The sequence below is a fragment of the Acomys russatus genome, chromosome 29, assembly GCF_903995435.1.
Source record: "Acomys russatus chromosome 29, mAcoRus1.1, whole genome shotgun sequence".
Classification (NCBI taxonomy): domain Eukaryota; kingdom Metazoa; phylum Chordata; class Mammalia; order Rodentia; family Muridae; genus Acomys; species Acomys russatus.
In genome coordinates this window covers 27,269,273-27,289,618 of record NC_067165.1, presented here as the reverse complement: position 1 = coordinate 27,289,618, position 20,346 = coordinate 27,269,273, and the positions used below count along the sequence as shown (strand labels likewise).

The window sequence follows — 20,346 nt, the reverse complement described above, 5'->3', positions numbered from 1 at the left end:
GGGTCTAAAATCAGAAGACCTAGATTGTTAAGTTTCAAGTTTTTGTTTGACCTCAGGCTTGCCATGGTTGCGTCCTTTTCTTCCTCCTCAGGGCTGAGATTTCTTCCACCTCAGTCCTGGTGAATATCACTATACCTAGCCTATACTTCTTTTTTTTTTTTTTTAATTTATGTCTATTATGTATATTTATCTATTATGTGTGTTTCTGTATGATAGTATGCACAAGTGCACGTGGTTGCCTACAGAGGCCAGATCCCTTTGAACTGAAGTTATAGGAAGTTCAAACCAGTATGTTTACTGGGCAGTGGTGGCGCATGCCTTTAATCCCAGTGTTTGGGAGGCAGATGCAGGTAGATCTGAGTTCAAGGCCAGCCTGGCCTAAAGAGTGAGTTCCAGGACAGCCAGGACTACACAGAGAAACCCAGTCTGAAGGGGGAAAGAAAGAAAGAAAGAAAGAAAGAAAGAAAGAAAGAAAGAAAGAAAGAGGAAAGCCAGGCATTGTGGCACATGCCTTTAATCCCAGCAGAGGCAGGCAGATTACTGTTAAGTTTAAAGCCAGCCTGGTCTACGAAGTTAGTCCAGGACAGCCAGGGCTACACAGAGAAACCCTTTCTCAAAAAAACAAACAAACAAGGAAAAAAAAAGGGGGGGGGGGAGAAAGAAAGGGGGAAGGTGGAGAGCTGCAAATGTCCTATTGTGGTTTTTTTGCTTCTTTGTTTGCTTTTTGAAACATGGTACACTATGTAGCCTTGACTGGCCTCAAGCTCAAAGACCCATCTGCCTATGCTTTGGGGGTTCAGGGATTAAGGAAATCACCACCAGATATGGGTGCAGCAAGCACTCTTTTTTTTCCTTTTGTTTTTTTGGGACAGGGTCTGTCTCTGTGTAGCCTTGACTAATCTGGACTCACTTTGTAGACCAGGCTGGCCTTGAACTCAGTGATCCACCTGCCTCTACCTCCCAAGTGCTAGGATTAAAGGCGAGCACCACCACCGTGCGGCTGCCCCAAGCACTCTTAACAGCCAAGCCATCTCTCCCACCCCTGTAGATTTCTTAGGAAGTCACCATCTCTCAGGTTTAGTCTCACCTATACACTAGGGACTTTGATTACATCCTCCTCACCACGTTATTAGGAAGATTAAATAAGCTAGGAATCTAAGTTGTCACAATGAGCTTGCTTCTTATATTGCTCAGTCATGGAGATACTTTTTCAGAGTTCAGCTATCTAAGCTAGTGTGGAGTTCCCCCGGAGCTGCTGGGAGGCTGCAAGGCTGCGGTAGTAGATCTCTTGAGCCCACGTGTCCTGCTTAAGCTCAGGAAATACAGCAAGACCTTGTCACAAAACCAAAACCAAGTGTGACTATTAAATACCCTAAATTCTTGGCTTAGGGGAACTTCCCCACCCCAATTCAGAATGATGATGTTCAGTTTAATCTCAAAGAACAGCAGCAGTGAACGGCAGAGGAAGACTTAGACCTAACCTGCTGTAGCCACATCCTTAGAGGGGCTTTTAACTATAATTCCAATTAGGATCTGATAGTTTTTGTTCTTCAAATGTACACAACTATCATTACAAATTCTGGAAATGGAAATACGATACTTCAAAAATACAAAGTCAGAGCCACAGATTTCGCTCCATGGGTACAGTGCTTGTCCAGCGCACACAAAGCCCTGGGTGTGATCGCCAATACTGCATTGCAGTAGTACATGGTGGTATTCCTACAATTGGGAGATGACAGCAGGAGGATCAGAAATTCACAATCATCCTTGGGCTATATGGGGCATTTGATGCCAGCCGGGGCGACATGAGACTCTATGTAAATTAATAAATAAAGGCTGCCAAGATGCTCAGTGGTTAAAAGCCCTGGCTGGGTCTAGAAGACCCAGGTTTAATGCCTATCACCTACATGGCAGGTAACAACCATCTATAATTTCAGTTCCAGGGGATCTGACACCCTCTGCTGGCCTCTATGGGTATTGTATACCCATGGTGCACAGACAAACATGCAGACAAATAAAGTTAAAAATAAATACTTTTAAGTAACCAAAAGAAAAGTGTTTGGCCTAAAGGTGAATTTCACTCATCCAGACATTGCCAAGACAGACCAACACCCACTAGGATAGTTATTAACAGATACCACATTTTGCCAAAAGACTTCAAAATACTCTTCAAGAGGTTCCTCCAGCTGACTTTTAGCAAAATTCTTCAAGTGAAATGTTTTTGGTTTTTTGGTTTGTTTGTTTGTTTGTTTTTTGAGACAGTGTTTCTCTGTGTAGCCCCGGCCATCTTGAACTCACTCTACAGACCAGGCTGGCCTCAAACTCACAGTGATCTGCCTGCCTCTGCCTCCCAAGTGCTGGGATTAAAGGCGTGCGGCACCACTGCCCAGCTAAGTGAAATGTTATATGGAAGCAGAAATTGGTGAAATTTCATTTTTCAAAAAGTGCATCTGCTTTTGTTGAAATCTGAGTGAGAATTCCAGAGCTCTGTAAAGTTGCAGTGGCACCTTCTACCCAATGCTAGAAACTCCAACACACATGATTTCCTAGTGATGAAAGTGGGGTTCTGCCCTCCTGGGTGGGCACAATACTGGTCAGAGTGCTACCTTGCGCTAGGCATGGTGGCATACTCCTTTAGTCCCAGCCCTTGGGAGGCAGAGGCAGGGGAATGTCTGTGAGTCTAAGGCCAGCTTAGTCTATGGATGTGTTGGGGTGCCTGGAGAAAGCTGGGGGTGGAATTTGGGCCATGGCTAATGTGTTCAGGATACACTGTTTACATGTATGAAATTGTCAAAGAAAAAGAAAAGACATTCTATTAATAAAGTGTAATTTAGTAAAAGAAACGCAATTTGTATTGTGGGGTTTGCAATAATAAGGGTATATAACAAGCATGTTCAGGGGTAGCGTCCCAGAGCTGAGACTATTAGCCAAGGAGACCCAGGACACAGGAACAAGAGCATCCAGCAGGCAGTGGGGGACCACAGCACACTGAGGACAGTGGGATAGACGTATCAAAGAACAGGGTCCAGAAGACAGGTGAAGCCCCGCACTGGAGGCAAAGGCAGGGAATTCTTGCCCGTGGAGGTCACAGGGTAAGCTTTGCGAGTTGGTTCTCTCCTCCTACCCTGGGCCTCCCGTCTCTATTTCAAGATAATTTTGAGTGGTGTAAAATGGGAGAAGATGGATTACAAAAGGTACGAGTGGGAAGGAAGATGAGACTTCATGCTAGGCAAAGGAACTCACATTACTCCACAGTGAGGAGCAGAGGAGTAAGGGGGAAAAGCACTTTTCAAACATTATGTCAAGCATTTATTAAGCCGGGCCAGGGCCATACTGGAATGATCCTAGCTATATGGGAGGCCAAGACCAAGGTTAGGCTAGGCAACTTAGCAAGACCCTGCCTCAAAATGACAAAGGTGAAATAAAAGAGCTTGTGTAGACAGTTCAGTGGTAGTGGGAAAGGAAGAGGAGGATGAAGATGAGGAGGAAAAGTTGTTTATAAATTAATGGACAACATTTTTTAAAATTCCAAGGCTAGGTTGGACAGGGTGGTATGTGTGGCATCTCAGCACCAGGAAGGGAAGGCGGAAAGATCAGAAGTGTAGCTTCTCCTTAGCAACCTGAGGTACAGGAAACCTGTCTCAATAAACAAACTCCACATTAGAACCAGGAGTGCTGCTGCAGCATTTAGGAGGTTCAAGGCCAGCCTGAAGTATACAATGAGCTCCAAGCATGCATGAGCTACAGAATGACATCTGTCTCAAAATAAAAATTTTCAAAGCTTAGAATTAAAACAGAAAAAGGGAGTTGTATGTTTTACACATGTCACTGTTGGTATACAGAACAGATCTAGGAAGACACGGGAAGAAAAGAAAGCTGCCAGAGGGAGCCGAGGGCAAAAGTTCATCCAGGCCGCAAATTTGAAGCCAGTCTGAGCTATGTAGTAGAACCCTGTCTCAAAAAATTAGTTACTTGGGGCTAGAGAGATGTCTTAGTGGTTAAGAGCGCCGCCTGCTCTTCCAAAGGTCCTGAGTTCAATTCCCAGCAACCACATGGTGGCTCACGACCATCTGTAACATGATCTGACACCCTCTTCTGGCGTACAGGTGTATATGTAGGCAGAACACTGTATACATAATAAATAAAAACTTAAATACAATAAAAAGTTAATTAATTAATTAAATTTAATAAAAAATATTTTAGTTAAGTCAACAAATACCTAAACCAGGACACTACTGGTAGGGACAGAATTGGTGACAGTGACTCAGCTAAGTTAAAAATACTCACACTTGAGGCTGGGCATGTAGCTCTGTGACAGAGCATGTGCTCAGCATGCACAAGGCTCTGGGTCTGAGCTATAGGATAAGATAAGTAAGCACAAAGATAAATAACAGCTGAGCACCTGAGTCTTACTGGCCGCGTCTCTTTATTAAACTTACTTTATGTCTCTGAGCTTCCATTTGTTCATCTGAAAAATGGATGCACAACTTCCTAGACTTGTAAAAGTAATTGAGATTACATGAAATTATATCAGTATCTCATTGAAAACTGGCATAAAACAGGTCATCAACAAATGTGAGCTCCCTTCTCATCCTCTATCCACCATCCCCTCAAAAATTACATCTTCCTGTCTTTTTGGGTAGACTATGAGCTCCTAGAAGTCAGGGGCCATTTCCTCTCATTTCTTTCTCTTCACAGCACCCAGCAAATAAAGCACATGCAATCCATGTTCACTGGGTGGTGGTGGTAATAATAATAATAATAATAATAATAATAATAATAATAATAATAATAATAATAATAGGTAAGCTAGTGCCCCAATGTGAGGAACTCATGTTTCCATGTTTCCTTAGGTAAGAGCAGCTTCAAGATAGGCATGGGTTGATCACAAGCACAAAGTCCACAATGGCCTCCCTCAATGTTTGAAAACTACCTGAGAGGGGACAGGCTTCCTGCTGGGTGAGCAGCAGCCGCAGCAGCCACAGCAGCAGCAGAAGCAGCTGGCTGCTCTTTGCCTGTGGAGAAGGAACCATCGGCTGACTGACTTCTATCCATTTGGCCTTCTCAGGGTGACAGCAGTGAGGCTCTGCAGCTCTCACGTGCTTTACTGTCAGCTGCACTGCTGTCAGTGTCTTTGTGTAAGAAAGGCACTGGCAACAGCATCCTCTGCGAGGCCCCATCCAGGGTTCACTAAGCCCGGGATCAACTGAGACAGGTCCGTGCTAGGTGAAGGCTTAGGAGGCTCAGACTCCATACATCATCTGGTCCCAGAGCTGTCTCCTCGGGCTCCTACTTTAAAGGTAGGGCCCATCACTATCCAGGGAATGCCAGCTTTCTAATACTCCTCTGACTTCTCTTAAGAGCAGTGCTGCGACAAGAAAACTGCCTATGTTAAGAAAGTCACTAGAGTGGCATTTGACAGAGGGGCTTACGGGAGCTGGGGTAGCACCAGACAAGCACAGGGCTGGTCCTAGCTTCTGCCTTTCCTATACCTCAGCGTCAAAGAAACAACATCAGCCTGATTCATGCAAATAGCCCTCCCAAGGCAGTCTCATTAATTTAGCCAATTAAAGAAATATATATAGAAATGGATTTGCCTCAGCTCCAAAAGGGACTGGCCTACCTCCCATCTTCCTCCTCAAGAAGGACTGTCCCAGCTACCATTGGTGTCACTGTGTGTTCACACAGCTTGCAAAACTCCTAATCCTCCCGAGACTGCAGAAGTAATTTGTACCCTGATCTTGGACCTGGGGGCTTGCAGCACAATTAAATGTGTACCAGGGTAGACACGTCAGCCAGAATCTCTCCGAGTGCAGGCTAGCTTTCCTTCCCTTTGGGAAGATCACGGTGGGGTGGTGGGGAGATAAGACTATTGGCACATGTGAAGCTTCACCAGAGTCAGGCTCCACGGAACAGATCATCTAATTACAGGAGCATTCCTCGACCCAAGACACTGTTTTGTGAGCCTCCCGCTTCACACACAGAGAATTCTGCTCTGTCACTGCGTCTGCAGTTTTTGCTGCAGCCCTTCCTGTCACCCTTCCCACAGATTCCTTTTGAAGCAGGTGGAGGGGAAGGTGGAACCTATAGGGTAGATGAAGAGAGGGTAGGGGGGAAGGAGAGGACCAAAAAAGGAGCCTTGCTTTGGGGAGGGAACAGGGGATATATTTTTGCATTACCTAGGGAAAGCAGATGGGGGAGAAATAGAAACATGGAGGAGAGGAAAACTAAATAAAGAGCACCAACGACCCCTGAGGGCAAAGCACAGGCTCTCGGAGGCACTCACTCAGGCTGCCCAGCTGTCGGATGACATTTGCCAGGGTGATGTTGGTCCTGCATTCCAGCTCGCTTGTATCGCTAGGCAACGTCTGACGGCACAGGTGCCTTGGCTCGATGTTCCTGGTTACTAACGGCATGGTGGACCTGCTTCAGGCTATGTCCTCAATGATGAAAAACAACCTAAAAGAGAAATAATAGGAAAGTAGTACTCAACCACAGATCCCAGACACCGTGGGGCTGTGTGTGTCTTCTCCTTTTCTTTCTTGGTATGTATGTGATCTGAAGCAGTTTTTTAAAAACATTTATTCCCTTTCCTACCTTCTGGTTCAATCATCTCACTTTCTTTTCAGGCTTACTAATATGTCTTGCTATAAGTTTAGAAACTCTAAGCTGGTGACATCATGAAGGCAGCACAAAAACCTTAAAGCAGAAATTACTGCTCTAACTATCAAGAGTCCTCTAGGTAAGGGGGCGTGGTCAGAAAATAGCAAACACAGGATGATGTACAGATCCTATCCTTGCGGTAGCCACAACCAATACAGATCAGATTCTAGGCCATTGGTTACAAGGTTCAAAAACACACAAAAAAAGACCTCTGTGGCTGGGGTGCATCCCAGCAAGTATAGATCTGCCTAACATACATGAGATTGAGGTCTGACCTCTCCCCCCAAGCACAGCACAAACTGGACATAGCGGTGCACACCTGTAATCCCAGCATTTGGAGGACAGAGGAGACAGGATGAGATGGTCATGGTCATGCTCAGACAGGTCTACAGGAGCAGATTTGCCTTTGTCTGATAATGTCTACAATGAAGTCAGCTGCCAACAGTGATCCCACTGACAAGTCTCTCTCTGGCTACAGCTTCTCTAGGTCTTCCTGGATGGATGACTGTTAATGTACAACCGAATACTAGCTGCCAGGATCTATTAACACTACCAAAGTTTAGTCTGTAAATTGACAGAATGAGGGAAAAATCAAGGAAAAATTTACATGTTCATTATGTCAAACAGGATGCTGAGCCAGCTGTGTTTTTTAAGATTCCCTGTCCAGCCAGGCACAGTGGTATTATGGGAGGCAGAGGCAGGTGGATCTCTGTGAGTTTGAGGCCAGCCTGGTCTACAAAGCCAGTCCAGGACAGCCAAGGCTACACAGAGAAACCCTGTGTCGAAAAACAGACAAATAAACAAACAAAAAATCCCCTGGTCCTGTCTTCTACCCAGCCCTCTACAGGGTTCTATCCACCTGGGCCAAAGACCAGCAGCAGCACCAGGAAGTGTCTCGAATGATGGAGACACCCTCCCACTGCTCTTCCTTCCTTCCTTTTTCTTTATAGACAGGGTTTCTTTGTGTAGCCCTGGCTGTTCTAGATTTGCTTCGTAGTCCAGGGGGGTCTCAAACTCAAAGAGATCCTCCTGCCTCTGCCTCCCAAGTGCTGGGATTACAGGCTTTTCTACCGTACTTGCTCAATTGCTGTTTCTTATCCTGGGGGCTGGGCCCTTCTCCAGGAAGCCCACTCACCACACCAGCACTTCAGGCTCACACAGAGATTTAGATTACCAATTCCTATGTTACTAGTTGAGGAGAAAGTTTTCTTCTCAGCAAAGTGGTTATGACTGGAGCAATCAAATAACAGTGGATGCATCTTATTTTCGATCTTAGGAAACCATAAACAAGTTGAAAATGTCTTAACAGCTTTGTGCTAGGGAAAATGGCATATTTACATCAAATGAAAAGGCATAAAAGCAACTACAGAAAGTCAACTATAAATCGGGAGAAGAAAAAGAAGAGGAAGAGGAGGAGAAGAGGAAAAAAGAGACATCATCACCATCATCATGTTTACTCACATGAAATCCTAAAACTCCGGCTCATCACCAGACAGCTGCTTGCAAATACAAAATGCTTACCACAAGCTAAGTGCTGCAGAGATTAAAAGCAAACCAACATGTTGTTTCACCAAAAAACCAAAAAAACAAAAACAAAAACCCCAAACTAACAAATACACAGAGAGGCAGAGGGGCCTTGGGAACAGGCTGCCTCTTGTTATGGACATTCTGATCTGCTCCGAGTAAAAATAAAACAGGAAGCCAGCAGCCTGGGGAGCAAAATTTCCTGTCACCAACAGCAACAGCCTAGGAACTAAAAGAACCAGCTGTTTGCTTCTAACTTTGAATCTCCTGGTGGTCACTTTGTGGCAGCTGTGCCTATCTTTGGGGTGCAGAGGTGTCTCCTGAATACTTGTTCACTGTCTTAGGAAATGACTTCCATTCCATTTCTCTGCTATGGTCCTCCTTTGACCCAACAGGGTCTTAACATCAACTCCAGACTTTCCAGTTTAACGCTTTTACTCCAAGCCAACGGTACAAGGCACTAAGATGCACAGACACACTTAATAACACACGACGATGAGGGACTCTAGAGCACAGACAAGCGAGCCCAGAAAAGGAGAAGAGGTGGGAGGGGAGGAGCGGAACGCTGGGCCAGCAAATGGCTCACTGGTGAATGTGCCACCGCCAAGCCCGACAGCCTACGTTCAGTCCACATGCCGCAAAGAACCCACTTGTGAGGCTGGAGAGACCGTGGCTCTGTGCTGAAGGGAATTTACTGCTCTTGCAGAGAACCTGGGTTTGGTTCTCAGCGCCTACATGGTGGCTCACATCTGTAAATTCAGTCTCAGGGGATCTGATGCCTTCTACTGACCTCAGTGGGTGCCAGGCATGCAGGAAATACCCACACGTATGCAGGCACAACACACACATAAGCAAGTTGTCCTCTGACACCTTCATATGCGCACTGTGGCATATATGTACAACATATTTTGTACAGGCAAAATAGTCAGGCATGTAAAATAAAATTTTAAAAATAAAAGACAGAACCAAGAAGAGACTTGATACCCTATGAGCATATACAAGGGGAGGGGGTCCTCTGCAGTCACAGTCACAGGGGAGGGGAGTGGGGGGAAAGCGGGAGGGAGGAAGGAATGGGAGGATATAAGGGATAGGATAACAACTGAGATGTAATATGAATAAATTAATAAAGTATGTATAAAAATAAAAGACAGAGATCTGTTATTTCTTCTAAAAAGATGGGGCTGGAGAGATGGCTCAGCAGTTAAGAGCACTGGTTGCTCTTCTAGAGGTCCTGAGTTCAATTCCCAGCAACCACATGGTGGCTCACAGCCATCTAGAATGTGATCTGATGCCCTCTTCCGGCCTGCAGGGGTACAAGCAGGCAGAGCACTGTATACATAATAAATAAATCTTAAAAAAAAAAAAAAAAAAAAAAATGGGGCTTGCTGGCGTGGTGGCGCACACCTTTAATTCCAGCACTAGGAAGGCAGAAGCAGGCAGACCTCTGTGAATTAGAGGCCTGCCTGGTCTACAAAGTGAATCTAGGACAGAGGAACCCTATCTTGAAAAACAAAAAAAGATGGGACCCATACCTTTAATCCCAGCACTCAGGAGGCAGAAGCAGGTGGATCTCTGTGAGTTCCAGGACAGCCAGGACTACACAAAGAAACTGGGGGGCAGGGAAGATGGCTGGGTGTGGTGAGCCATGCCTTTAATCTCAGCACTTGGGAGGCAAGGCAGGTAGTCTGTGTGTTCGAGACCAACCTGGTCTACATAATGAATTCCAGGACAGCCAAGGTTACACAGGGAAACCCTGTTTCCACACAAACAAAAAACATTTCTGGGGCTGAAGAGAAGGCTCAGCAGTTAAGAACACTGTCTTCCAGAGGACACAGGTTCGAAACGCAGCACCCTCATAGTGGTTCCAACCATCTGTAACTCTAGTTCAGGGGAATCTGACACCCTCTTCTGGCCTTTGAGGGCACTGTACTCACGTAGTACACAAACACGCATGCAGGCAAAACACCCACACACATATAAAAATTTAAAAACCTAGGGGATCTTTCTTTCTGTTCTTTCTTTCCTTCTTTTTTTTATTTTTATTTTTTTATTTTTTGTTTTTTGTTTTTTTACAAGAGAGGGTTTCTCTGTGTAGTCTTGGATGTCTTGGACTCACTTTGAAGACCAGGCTGGTCTCCAACACAGAGATTAGCCTGCCCCTGCCTCCCAAATGCTGGGATTACAGACGTGCACCATGGTGATTGGCCCATCGGCATTTTTCAAAGACATCAAAAAGAAACAAGATTTCCTGCTATTTGAAGTACCTGTACCAACTGCTCGTTTTTCTTTTAGATAATCAAGGATTTGTTGTCTTCTGTACAAGAAGCATGAAATAATGCATAAACTAAAGCACACTAGTAATTTGACAAAAGAAAAAAATACTTCATCTGAATGAAGATAAACTTAGAAATAAATGGGAAATAGACTTTAGACTCTCCGTTTCATTTCTAACTGTAGAAAATAACATGGGTTTTAGAGTTGGGGCATAGCCTAGTTGGTCTCTTGACTCTGATATCTCATAATTGTGATCTCCAACAATTTTCTTATAGACATTGAAAAATATATCTAAAATTCCCTCTATTGAGCTTAAAGGGAGGGGATAGTTATTTGGAGTTCCACAGATTGTAGGCAAATCTTCCTGTTGAATGAATTCTATTCATTGATAAATATTTAAAATCACTTTAAACCATGGACATATTACATAGTTGAATGCAACATTCACATAAAAAATTTAAGGATGAAACCCTAGACTTCAATGAATTTGATGGGTTTTCCCCTGAAGTTGCCCTTAGCTATACTCTCAGAGCTCCTGAAATGCAACACTCTCTCCTCCAGTCTTTCACAACTGTGCTCCTCATCTGAACCACAGAACAAAGGAAATGATCAGGGCAACTGGTCCCTCAGTGTTCCTCACGTCTGTAAGTAAGGACTGCCACTGTGGATGCCCCAGAGAAGTTAGTTTCTCACACGCAACAGGTGCCCAGTGACACTAGGCTTCATTCTCTCATGGAACTCCAGTTAAGAAGGTTCCTCCAGCCAGGCGTGGTGGCCTCAGGAGACAGAGGCAGGGGGATCGCTGTGAGTTCGAGGCCAGCCTGGTCTACAAAGTGAGTCCAGGACAGCCAAGACTACACAGAGAAACCCTGTCTAGGGGGGGCAGAGGGGGGAGGGATGGAGGGAGAGAGTGAGTGAGTGTGTGTGTGTGTGTGTGTGTGTGTGTGTGTGTGTGTGTGTTTACTGGGAAGTTGGGAGAACACTGGGTGAAGAGCCACTGAGGCAAAGGTTCTAATCTACATTTTAGGCAGATCATTCTCATGGAAGGACAAAGGTTACACTGAGGCAGAAGGTGAACTGAGAAACAGGTTCAGGAGAGGGTAGATTCCAAGACCATCATATCCCAGCTTGCTAGCACTTACTGAGAAAGCAGAGAGGTTGCAGGAGTGAGTGCAGCCCATCAGGCCCACCTGTTCTTTCCATATTGTCCTGTACAGTTATCACAGTGATAAGGTATACACTCCTTTAATAAAAGGTGTCACTAAACACTAAATGCTAGCACTGGAGAGAAATATAAGCAAAGTAAGGAGACCAACAACCAAAAAAAAGTTCTTAGTCAAGAAAAAGAAGTTATGAGGGCTGGGAATACAGCTCAGAGGTGAAGCACTAGTGGGTACCAGGCCCTGGGTTTGATCCCCAATATCATTTAAAAGAAAAACATTTAAAGTTCTAAACACAGAAAAGGAGTGGAGTGCCTTGTTCTATGGGCTCACTAAATGTCTCTCCCAGTCATGTGTTACCTCTTTCTAATTGGGGAGGTGTTTGTGGCCACATGAGTGACTGTGTGGTATACACACAGAAGCTAGAGCAAGGCATCAGGCTTCTTCCTTTATTATTTTCACCTTACTCCATTGAGACAGTCTCTCACTGAACCCGAAGCTTGCTATTGTGGCTGCCTGGCTGGCTAGTGAGCGAGTGCCCCGGATCCTGTCCCCACTCCACAATGCTGGGATTACACATCAGCACGACCAAGCCCTGGCTTTTTTATGTGGGTGCTGGAGATCTGCATTCGGGTCCTTAGGCCGGTACAGCAAGAGCTCTTACCCACTGAGTCCTCTCCAGCCCTTCAGTCATATATTACTTTTGAGCAGGAAAATTACATGATATAGCAGTGTTTGCTAATCTGAGGGTTTGAGATGGTCTTATCTTGAGAATTGTTACACAGCAAATATAAAAGTTACAGAGAAGTAAATTCACTTTATCTAGTTCTTTATAACTAGAGCTGCCCCATAGCAGAACGGGTTCTCTTTAGATAAAATTATGAGTCTTCCCAGCCTGGGAATGACCAGCTGCCACGCACGGGAGGAATTGCTAGAATCTGAGAAGGTGCTGGAAGGGGGTGACGTCAATATGCACAAGGCTGAGATGGAGAGATGGCAGAGGTGACGAGCACGTACTCATCTTGTATGGGGATGGGAATTCTGTTCCCAGCATCCACATATGGTAACTCACAGCCACCTGCACTCCAGATCCAGGAGATTCAAGACCTTTTTCTCGACTTCAGGAGCATTTGTATGCACCCATGCATATGCACACACCCACCTATACCCCATACAATTAAAAGTAACAATTTAGGGGCTGGAGAGATGGTTCAGCAGTTAGGAGTGAACTGTCCGCTCTTCCAGAGGACTTGAGTTGAATTTCCCACACCCACATGGAGACTCATAACCACCTGTAACTCTACTTCCTGGGGATCTGATGCTCTCTTTTGTCCTCCAAGGTGCCAGGCAGACACACATGTAGGTGCACTGACATACATGAAAGCGAAACTGCCATCCACATAATTTTTTTTAATTAAAAAGATATGTATAAGGCCTTGAGTTCATGCCCAGGTTTACAAAAGAAGAGGAGGAAAGAGAAGTGAAAGGTCAAAGCAGACAACCTCTACAGCCCTCTAACTCAGGGGTGCAGGGTGTGAGGGCATCTGGCTGAGACATCTGTCTCCTCACCACTGTCAGGGTGATCTGGTTGACGGGGCTGGCTAGGCCGGCGTCCTTACTCCTTCAGCTTCATGCCTGTCCCTCCAAAAGCTGTATGCTCCCTCCAGGCCCATAGATAAGCACCAAGACTGTTCTTGCTGCACTCCCCTGCTAGAAGCTCCAAAAAAGCTCTCAAAGATGTGGGATGGGGATACAGCTCAGCGGTAAAGTGTTAAAGCACTTGCCTAGCGTGTATCTAAGACCCTAGGTTTTATCCCCAGCACCCCCCCAAAAATATCTAGATTTGCTTCTAAGCTGTTATAACCTCCTCAACTTGGACAACATCCACTTGTGTTCTAAACACAAGGTACGTTGAGTCTAGATTTTGTCACTTACCAGGACCTATGAGATAGAATTGGCCGAAAGAATAGTCTAGAGAGAATACTGGGGTTAAGTTATTTATTCTGTAGGAGAGTCCCAGACCAATCTGAGAGAATAATACCTGAACAAGTCCAAAGGAAAAAGGTAGGTCTGGACTAGTGCCAGATTTACAGGCCAGACCCAAAAGCAACCTCACACTACCTCCTAGCAGGTTGCAGCTAGGGATCCCACACCTCCCTCCCTGGCTCTGGATTGACAGTGCACCAATCCCTCTGCATGTTGATGTCATGATGGGATTTATGTTCTGAAAATGAAGCTCCATGAAAGGGCCTTTCAGATCTCCCTCAAACAATGAGATGCTTCAAGTGTGCACCAGAGTGAGTTTACCAAGGTAATATATACATATCGTGTTAAGTCTGGGAAAAGGCCAGCTCCACTTTCTGGGTTTATTATTTGTTTGATTGGTTGATTTGTTTGTTTGTTTTTGAGACAAGGTTCCTCTGTGTAGCTTTGAGCTCAGATACCCGCCTGCCTCTGCCTCGCAAGTGCTGGGATTAAAGGCGTGTGCGACCTCACCGAGTTCAGCTCTGATTTCTGACCTTGCACAGTTCTTCTGGGTATCTGTGGGGTGATGTAGAGGCTAGGGGTGGGAGATGCTGCATATGAGAGGAGGAGCAAGCCACAGTCTGTACCCCATACTCTAACCTCCTGGTCATTACCCATAACGGCAATGATGTCGTCTTGAGTTGTTAATGATAAACAAACAATGCTGCATTGAGAGCCAAAGTCACTGATTAAGACCTGCAGATTTCTATGGTCTCATCCAGAAGGCAAGTGCACATGAGTCTCAGTCATACTAATCAAAAGGAAAATGCTTCTCAAGGCAGTTCCTCTTTGAAACAGCCCTTCCTACTGCTCAGCAGCAGGAGGCAGGAACATGTGCGGATGCTGGGTGGTGGTGGTGATCACAACTTCTGCTTTCACTTCAGCTTTTCTCACTGCCCAGTTAACAGTGCTCTGAAAGGGGGCAAACAAGTTCACTTTGAGGTTTCCTCCTACAAAAGGCAAATTTCCATGTTAATATTGTGCATTGAGGTGGTGCCGGCTTTAATCCCAGCACTCAGGAGATAGAGGCAGGTGATCTGTGAGTTCCAGGACAGCCTGGTCTACACAGAGGAACCTGTCTCAAAAACTAAACAACAAATTGTGCATTCCATCAGATCTAGTATGTTCTAACAGCTGAGCATGGCACAGGCCTGTAATCTCAGTACTCAGGAGGCAGATGGAAGGCCATCTTTGGCTACTCAGTACCTGTCTCAATATCCACTTTTCCCTCCCAAATAACCATCTGACTTTAAGCTGAAAGATAAAACACAGTCTTCCCATAGTTTGAGCTGGTACAATAAAACACTTCAAGTACGATACTGGGCTGGAGATGGCTTTGTGGCTAAGAGCATTTGCTGTACTTCCCAAGGACCTGAGTTTGATACCCAGCAACCACATACGGTGATTCACATCTCCCCCCACTCCCGCCTCTCTCTCTCTCTCAAAACAAAACAAAACAAAACAAAAAACAAAAAACAAAAAACAACACGACAACTGTTGAAAACATGAGATCTCGCTACCATGCAGCAAGTTCAGGGAAGAAAGCTTTCTCAAAGACTAAGGCTTACGGCACACACCCACTTCCTGCTGAAACACTGGGTGGGGCTGGCCTGACAAATATAACCACTCTTTCCAAACACAAAATATTACTGACAAATCAGGTTAGGTCACTGAAACAATGTCCAACAGAGAAGGCAGGACAGAGAAAACATGACTATGAGAACCAAGCAAGAGAGCTTAAACGAACAGAGACTTCCCATGTGATAGAGGAGTGAGTGGCCTCTGGTCTACATGCAGCCATGCAGCGTCCTGCGCTGATCTGGCTTAGATGCCATCTGGGAAACAGGATTTCTTTCTTTCTTTCTTTTTTCTTTCCTTTCGGTTTTTTGAGGTAGGGTTTCTCTGTGTAGCCCTGGCTTTCCTGGATTTGCTTTGTAGACCAGGCTGGCCTCGAACTCACAGCGATCCTCTGTCTCCTGCAGTGCTGGGATTACAGGCCAGCTGGGAACAGGACTTCTAAATCTTAATATCATGCTCCTTGAGCACACTGTAGACCCAAGGACCATTCACAATTGCTAAATCACAACTTTTTAACTTTCTGTCTGTGTCTGTCTGCCTGCCTGCCTGCCTGCCTGCCTGCCTGCCTGTCTCTCTCTCTCTCTCTCCCTCTCTCTCTCTCTGGGAAGTATGTGGCAGTGGCGTTTCTAGACAGGCTTTCTCTGTGTGTCCCTGGCTGTCCTAGAACTCACTTGTAGACCAGGCTGGCCTCGAACTCACAGCGATCCTGAGTGCTGGGATTAAAGGTGTGCGCCATCACGCCTGACTGAATTCTACACCTTTCTATTGATCTTTGGGGCAATTCCACCTTTCACCTTTATGTTTACTATTCTTCAAGCTTTAGTCACAACTTTGCTTTTAAAACTAAAACTAAAACTGGGAATCACCTTCTTTAAAATTAATTTCTTCTAGAAATTTTCCTCATAAGTGACTAAAACTGGCTTTATTTTCAGGAGAACTAGATTTGCTTGGTTTCCTAAAAGAGAAAGCATTTAAATTGTAAGTTAGAAACCTGGACACTAGTTCTTTTTTTTTTTTTTTTTCCTGGCTTTTCGAGACAAGGTTTCTCTGTGTAGCCTTGGCTGTCCTGGACTCGCTTTGTAGACCGGGCTGGCCTCGAACTCACAGAGATCCGCCTGCCTCTGCCTCCCAAGTCCTAAATTAGCTTTAATTAAATAAATATATATTATGAATAATTTCCCTCATCAACAGAAGTCTTGTAGAGACCAGATTTCTTTCAGTTGTCATCAATTAAACATTAAATTATATAAGACCCCCATCAATGAACAGGAGCACTGTTTAAGAAAGAATGCATGAGCCAGAAGAAGCAGGAAGTGATGCTGACTTCAGAGTGACCTGTCAGTGCACTCTTCAATGCATAGCAACAGGGATTGGACCCATACAACTACCACTTGCGCTGGAGGCTGAACCCTCATACACTTCTATATGTATGCAACGGCACACACAAGCCCCAACCCACACAAAATAAATAAATGTTTTTTAAGATTGTGGGGAGTGTCAAGAGAAGCCTTTTGGAGGCCCACAGATAATGGTGCGTGAAGTGTCACGGCCCCTAAGGCTCCTCAACAGTACTAACCCACTGCATACAGCATTCATCCACTAGGATGCCTAGCACAGTGAAGTCTCAAAATGAATCTGAGGCTAGGGCAGGGAGTGACTGTCTCCCTTTTCTTTCCGGAAGTCTCCTAAGGTGACCTTGCCTCCCCCACATCTCCCACATTTCCTCATAGCTACTCCAGGCTACTGGTGCCTGAACAATAAAGTTAGATCTCCACCTTTGAGTCTGGTCCCCAGAGTCTGATTCCTGGGATTCTGTAGGCTCCATCGCCATTCGCTCCCCTCCTCCCAGTTCCTGATCCTCACAAAACAATTTTTGGAGACAGGGTCTCTCTCTACATAGTCCTGGCTAGCCTGGAGCTCTTTACATAGTCCAGGCTAGCCTCAAAGTCACAGAGCTCCTCCTGCCTCTGCCACCCGAGTGCCGGGATTAAAGGGATGCAACATCATGCCAGGGTAAAATGAAATGTGAAGACATTAAAGCAGTAGGGAGGCCTAACTAGAAATAGGAAGGTAATAAACTCAAGAGGGAGAGGAGTAAGAACAGGCAAACAGAAGTGAATGTGATCAAAACACATTACAGCACGTAAGAAAACGTCATAGTTCGGGCAGCTGAGCTAGCTCTAAAGTGCAAGCACGGGGATCTGAGTTCTCCCGCAGCCACATCAAAAGCTTGGTGGGCAGAGAGCTCTTGCAATCTCAGCACTGGGGAGACAGACAGAACTGCAGGTGACCCTGAACTTCTAATCTTCTTGCCTCCGCCTCCCAAATTCCAGGATTACAAGCATGTGCCACCATGGCTTTTGTGGTCCTGGAGACTTTTAGCACATGTGTGCGCGCACACGCACCCTCATTCTCGCCCATGGCCTCCTGCAGAGTAAGCAGGCACGCTACGAGCTTCCTCACACCTGCAGGCCACAGCTGGTTCTCATGCAAGGCGTATCCCACTGTGCCTCCCGACCCTGGGGTAGAGAGGATGGCACTAAGATATATCCTTTCCTCCTTGGCGCACGCAAGTAGCAGTGAGTATGGTTGGGGTCAAACTCAGCCCACTCAAGGCACGGAAGTGCCGTTGGCGGATTAGATACGGGGGCGTGTAAAGGAAGGGGAAGGAGCCCATCAGAGGTGAGCTGCGCATCAGCCCCTGAGCCTCATTCATCTTGCCGACTATCTAGCCATTCATCTCGATCTCTATGATGTCTCACTTCGTGTTTCAAACTTCCCTATGCAGCAACTGCTCCCTCTCTGGAAATGAACAGCCAAAAAGTAACTGACTTTACACAACTGAGAAAGGCCACAGAAAAGAAGGTTGCAGGGCAACAACAAAACAGGAAATTCAGCAAAATGTTTCGCTGACAGCTCAGGGCAATACATAAACACACCGTGTGGTCATGGAGCAAGCGGACGCAGCAGTCTCAAGAGGTGACTGTACACCAGAAGAGAGGGGAGACACCTAGCACTCACAGCTACAACTGAGCAACGGGGAGCAGAATTATGGAGCAAGCTGCCATGCAAGTCCACATCAATGATTCAATTCTGCCAGCTGCAACAAGAATGCATTCCTGAAAGAGTGTCACATACTCATCTGTCACAAACAGCCACGCCGCCAGCAACTGCCTAAGAGTCAGCAGAGGGCAGCTGCACTTCTACTTCCCCTCCCGAGGTCTAGTCACCACTCAAAACATGGCAACCGTATGGAAAATACCTCGAGCAGTGGGGAAAAGATACCTTTCTGGCCCGAGTTTACTAGGGAGTAACCAAACCTAGCAGCACTAGGGCAAAGCAGCAAGACCTCGAATCCTAAGCAACGAGCCCTAAGCGACAGATGTGGGGTTCACTCAACCACCAACGCATTCTAGCTTGGATGCTCTGGCAAGTTGGTCTAACCTCTTAGTCTGTCCCCTAACCTGATAAATTAGTATGACTCCTATTCTGTAGGATTACTGTGAAGAAAATAAAACATAGATATACAATGTATGATTCCAGGCTGAGGAGACAGCTCAGTCCCCAGCACTCAACATGGAATCCAGGTGCGACAGCACAACCTACCTCCCACTGATAGGAAGGCCAGACAGGAGACTCCCTGGGGCTAACTGGCCAGCCAGTCTAGCCTAATGGTGAACTCCAAGCAAAGAGAGATCATGTCTCAAAGCAGAAGGACTGCATTCTTTTTTTTTTTTAAGACTTATTTATTATTATGTATACAGTGCCTGCATGTACACCTATACACCAGAAGAGGGCATCAGATCACACTATAGATGGTTGTGAGCCACCATGTGGTTGCTGGGAATTGAACTCAGGGCCTCTGGAAGAGCAGTCAGTGCTCTTAACCTCTGAGCCACCTCTCCAGCCCAAGGGCAGCATTCTTAAGGTTGTCCTTTGGCCTCTACATGCACACAGTGTACATGTATCTCCTCACATGAATTTGAATGTGTGTAAGAGAAAGTAGCCAGGTGGGGTGGAGCATGCCTTTGATCTTCACACTCAGGAGACAGAGGCAGGTAGGTCTCTGTGAGTTTTTGGCCGGCCTGGTCTACATAGAGAATTCCAGGCCAACCAGGACTACACAGTGAGACCCTATCTGCTATTAAAGCAGAGCATATGACACAGAATAGACCACTGAAATTATAGCTGTAGTACTCCACTAAGAATGAATGAAATGGCTGGGCAGCGTGGCGGCGCACGCCTTTAATCCCAGCACTCAGGAGGCAGAGGCAGGTGGATCACTGTGAGTTCGAGGCCAGCCTGGTCTGCAAAGAGAGTCCAGGACAGCCAAGGCTACACAGAGAAACCCCGTCTCCACGAACAAAAACAAAATCAAAACAAAACAAAACAAAACAATGAAATAAGGGCTGGAAAGATAGCTGCTCTCCAGAACCCCAGTTCAGTTCAACACCCATGTAAGAAAGTCCACAACCACCTGTAAACTTAAATCCGGGGACTCTATAGCCTCTCCTGGCCTCCATGGGCTCTGGCACACATATAGGATATGCATCAAAACATACATGTGCATTTTTAAAAATTTTTTTTTTTTTTTTTTGGTTTTTCGAGTTTTTTGGAGTTTCTCTGTGTAGCCCTGGCTGTCCAGGACTCACTTTGTAGACCAGGCTGGCCTCGAACTCACAGCGATCCACCTGCCTCTGCCTCCCGAGTGCTGGGATTAAAGGCGTGCGCCACCACATCCAGCTAAGCTTTTTAATGAATACTTTTAGTTAGTACAGAAGCCAAGAGGCTTCATTAAGGCGTGTCATATGTATGTATCACTGTGCCTTGCTCACATTTGCCACTCATGCCTCCCAGGAGGCGGGGTTTGGATTTTGGATTGATTTGGGTTTGGACAAGGTCTCAATATGCAGCACTGGCTGGCCTGGAATTCACAGGTTTTCGCAGCTCTCCCCTCCGCCCCAGTGCTAAGATTGAAGGACTAAGCACCACACCAGCCCACATAGACAGCTCTGAATGCTGAGACTGAAGGTGTGTGCCATCATACCCGGCCCAGACGGCTTTTAATCTCAGGCCCAGAGTCAGCCTATAATCCCCGTATGGAGAAGTGCAGGCAGGAGGA

At 45.9% G+C, this 20,346-nt stretch overlaps 1 protein-coding gene across 1 annotated transcript in view; it reads right to left on the bottom strand.

Annotated features, from left to right (window-relative positions):
- The window catches only part of Wasf2 (WASP family member 2), a 37,794-nt gene that overhangs the window by 12,074 nt on the left and 5,374 nt on the right, over positions 1 to 20,346 (bottom strand). The window contains 1 exon segment of the mRNA XM_051172083.1: positions 6,287 to 6,459. Within this exon segment, the coding sequence (XP_051028040.1) occupies positions 6,287 to 6,416 (130 nt within the window). The 5' untranslated portion in view covers positions 6,417 to 6,459.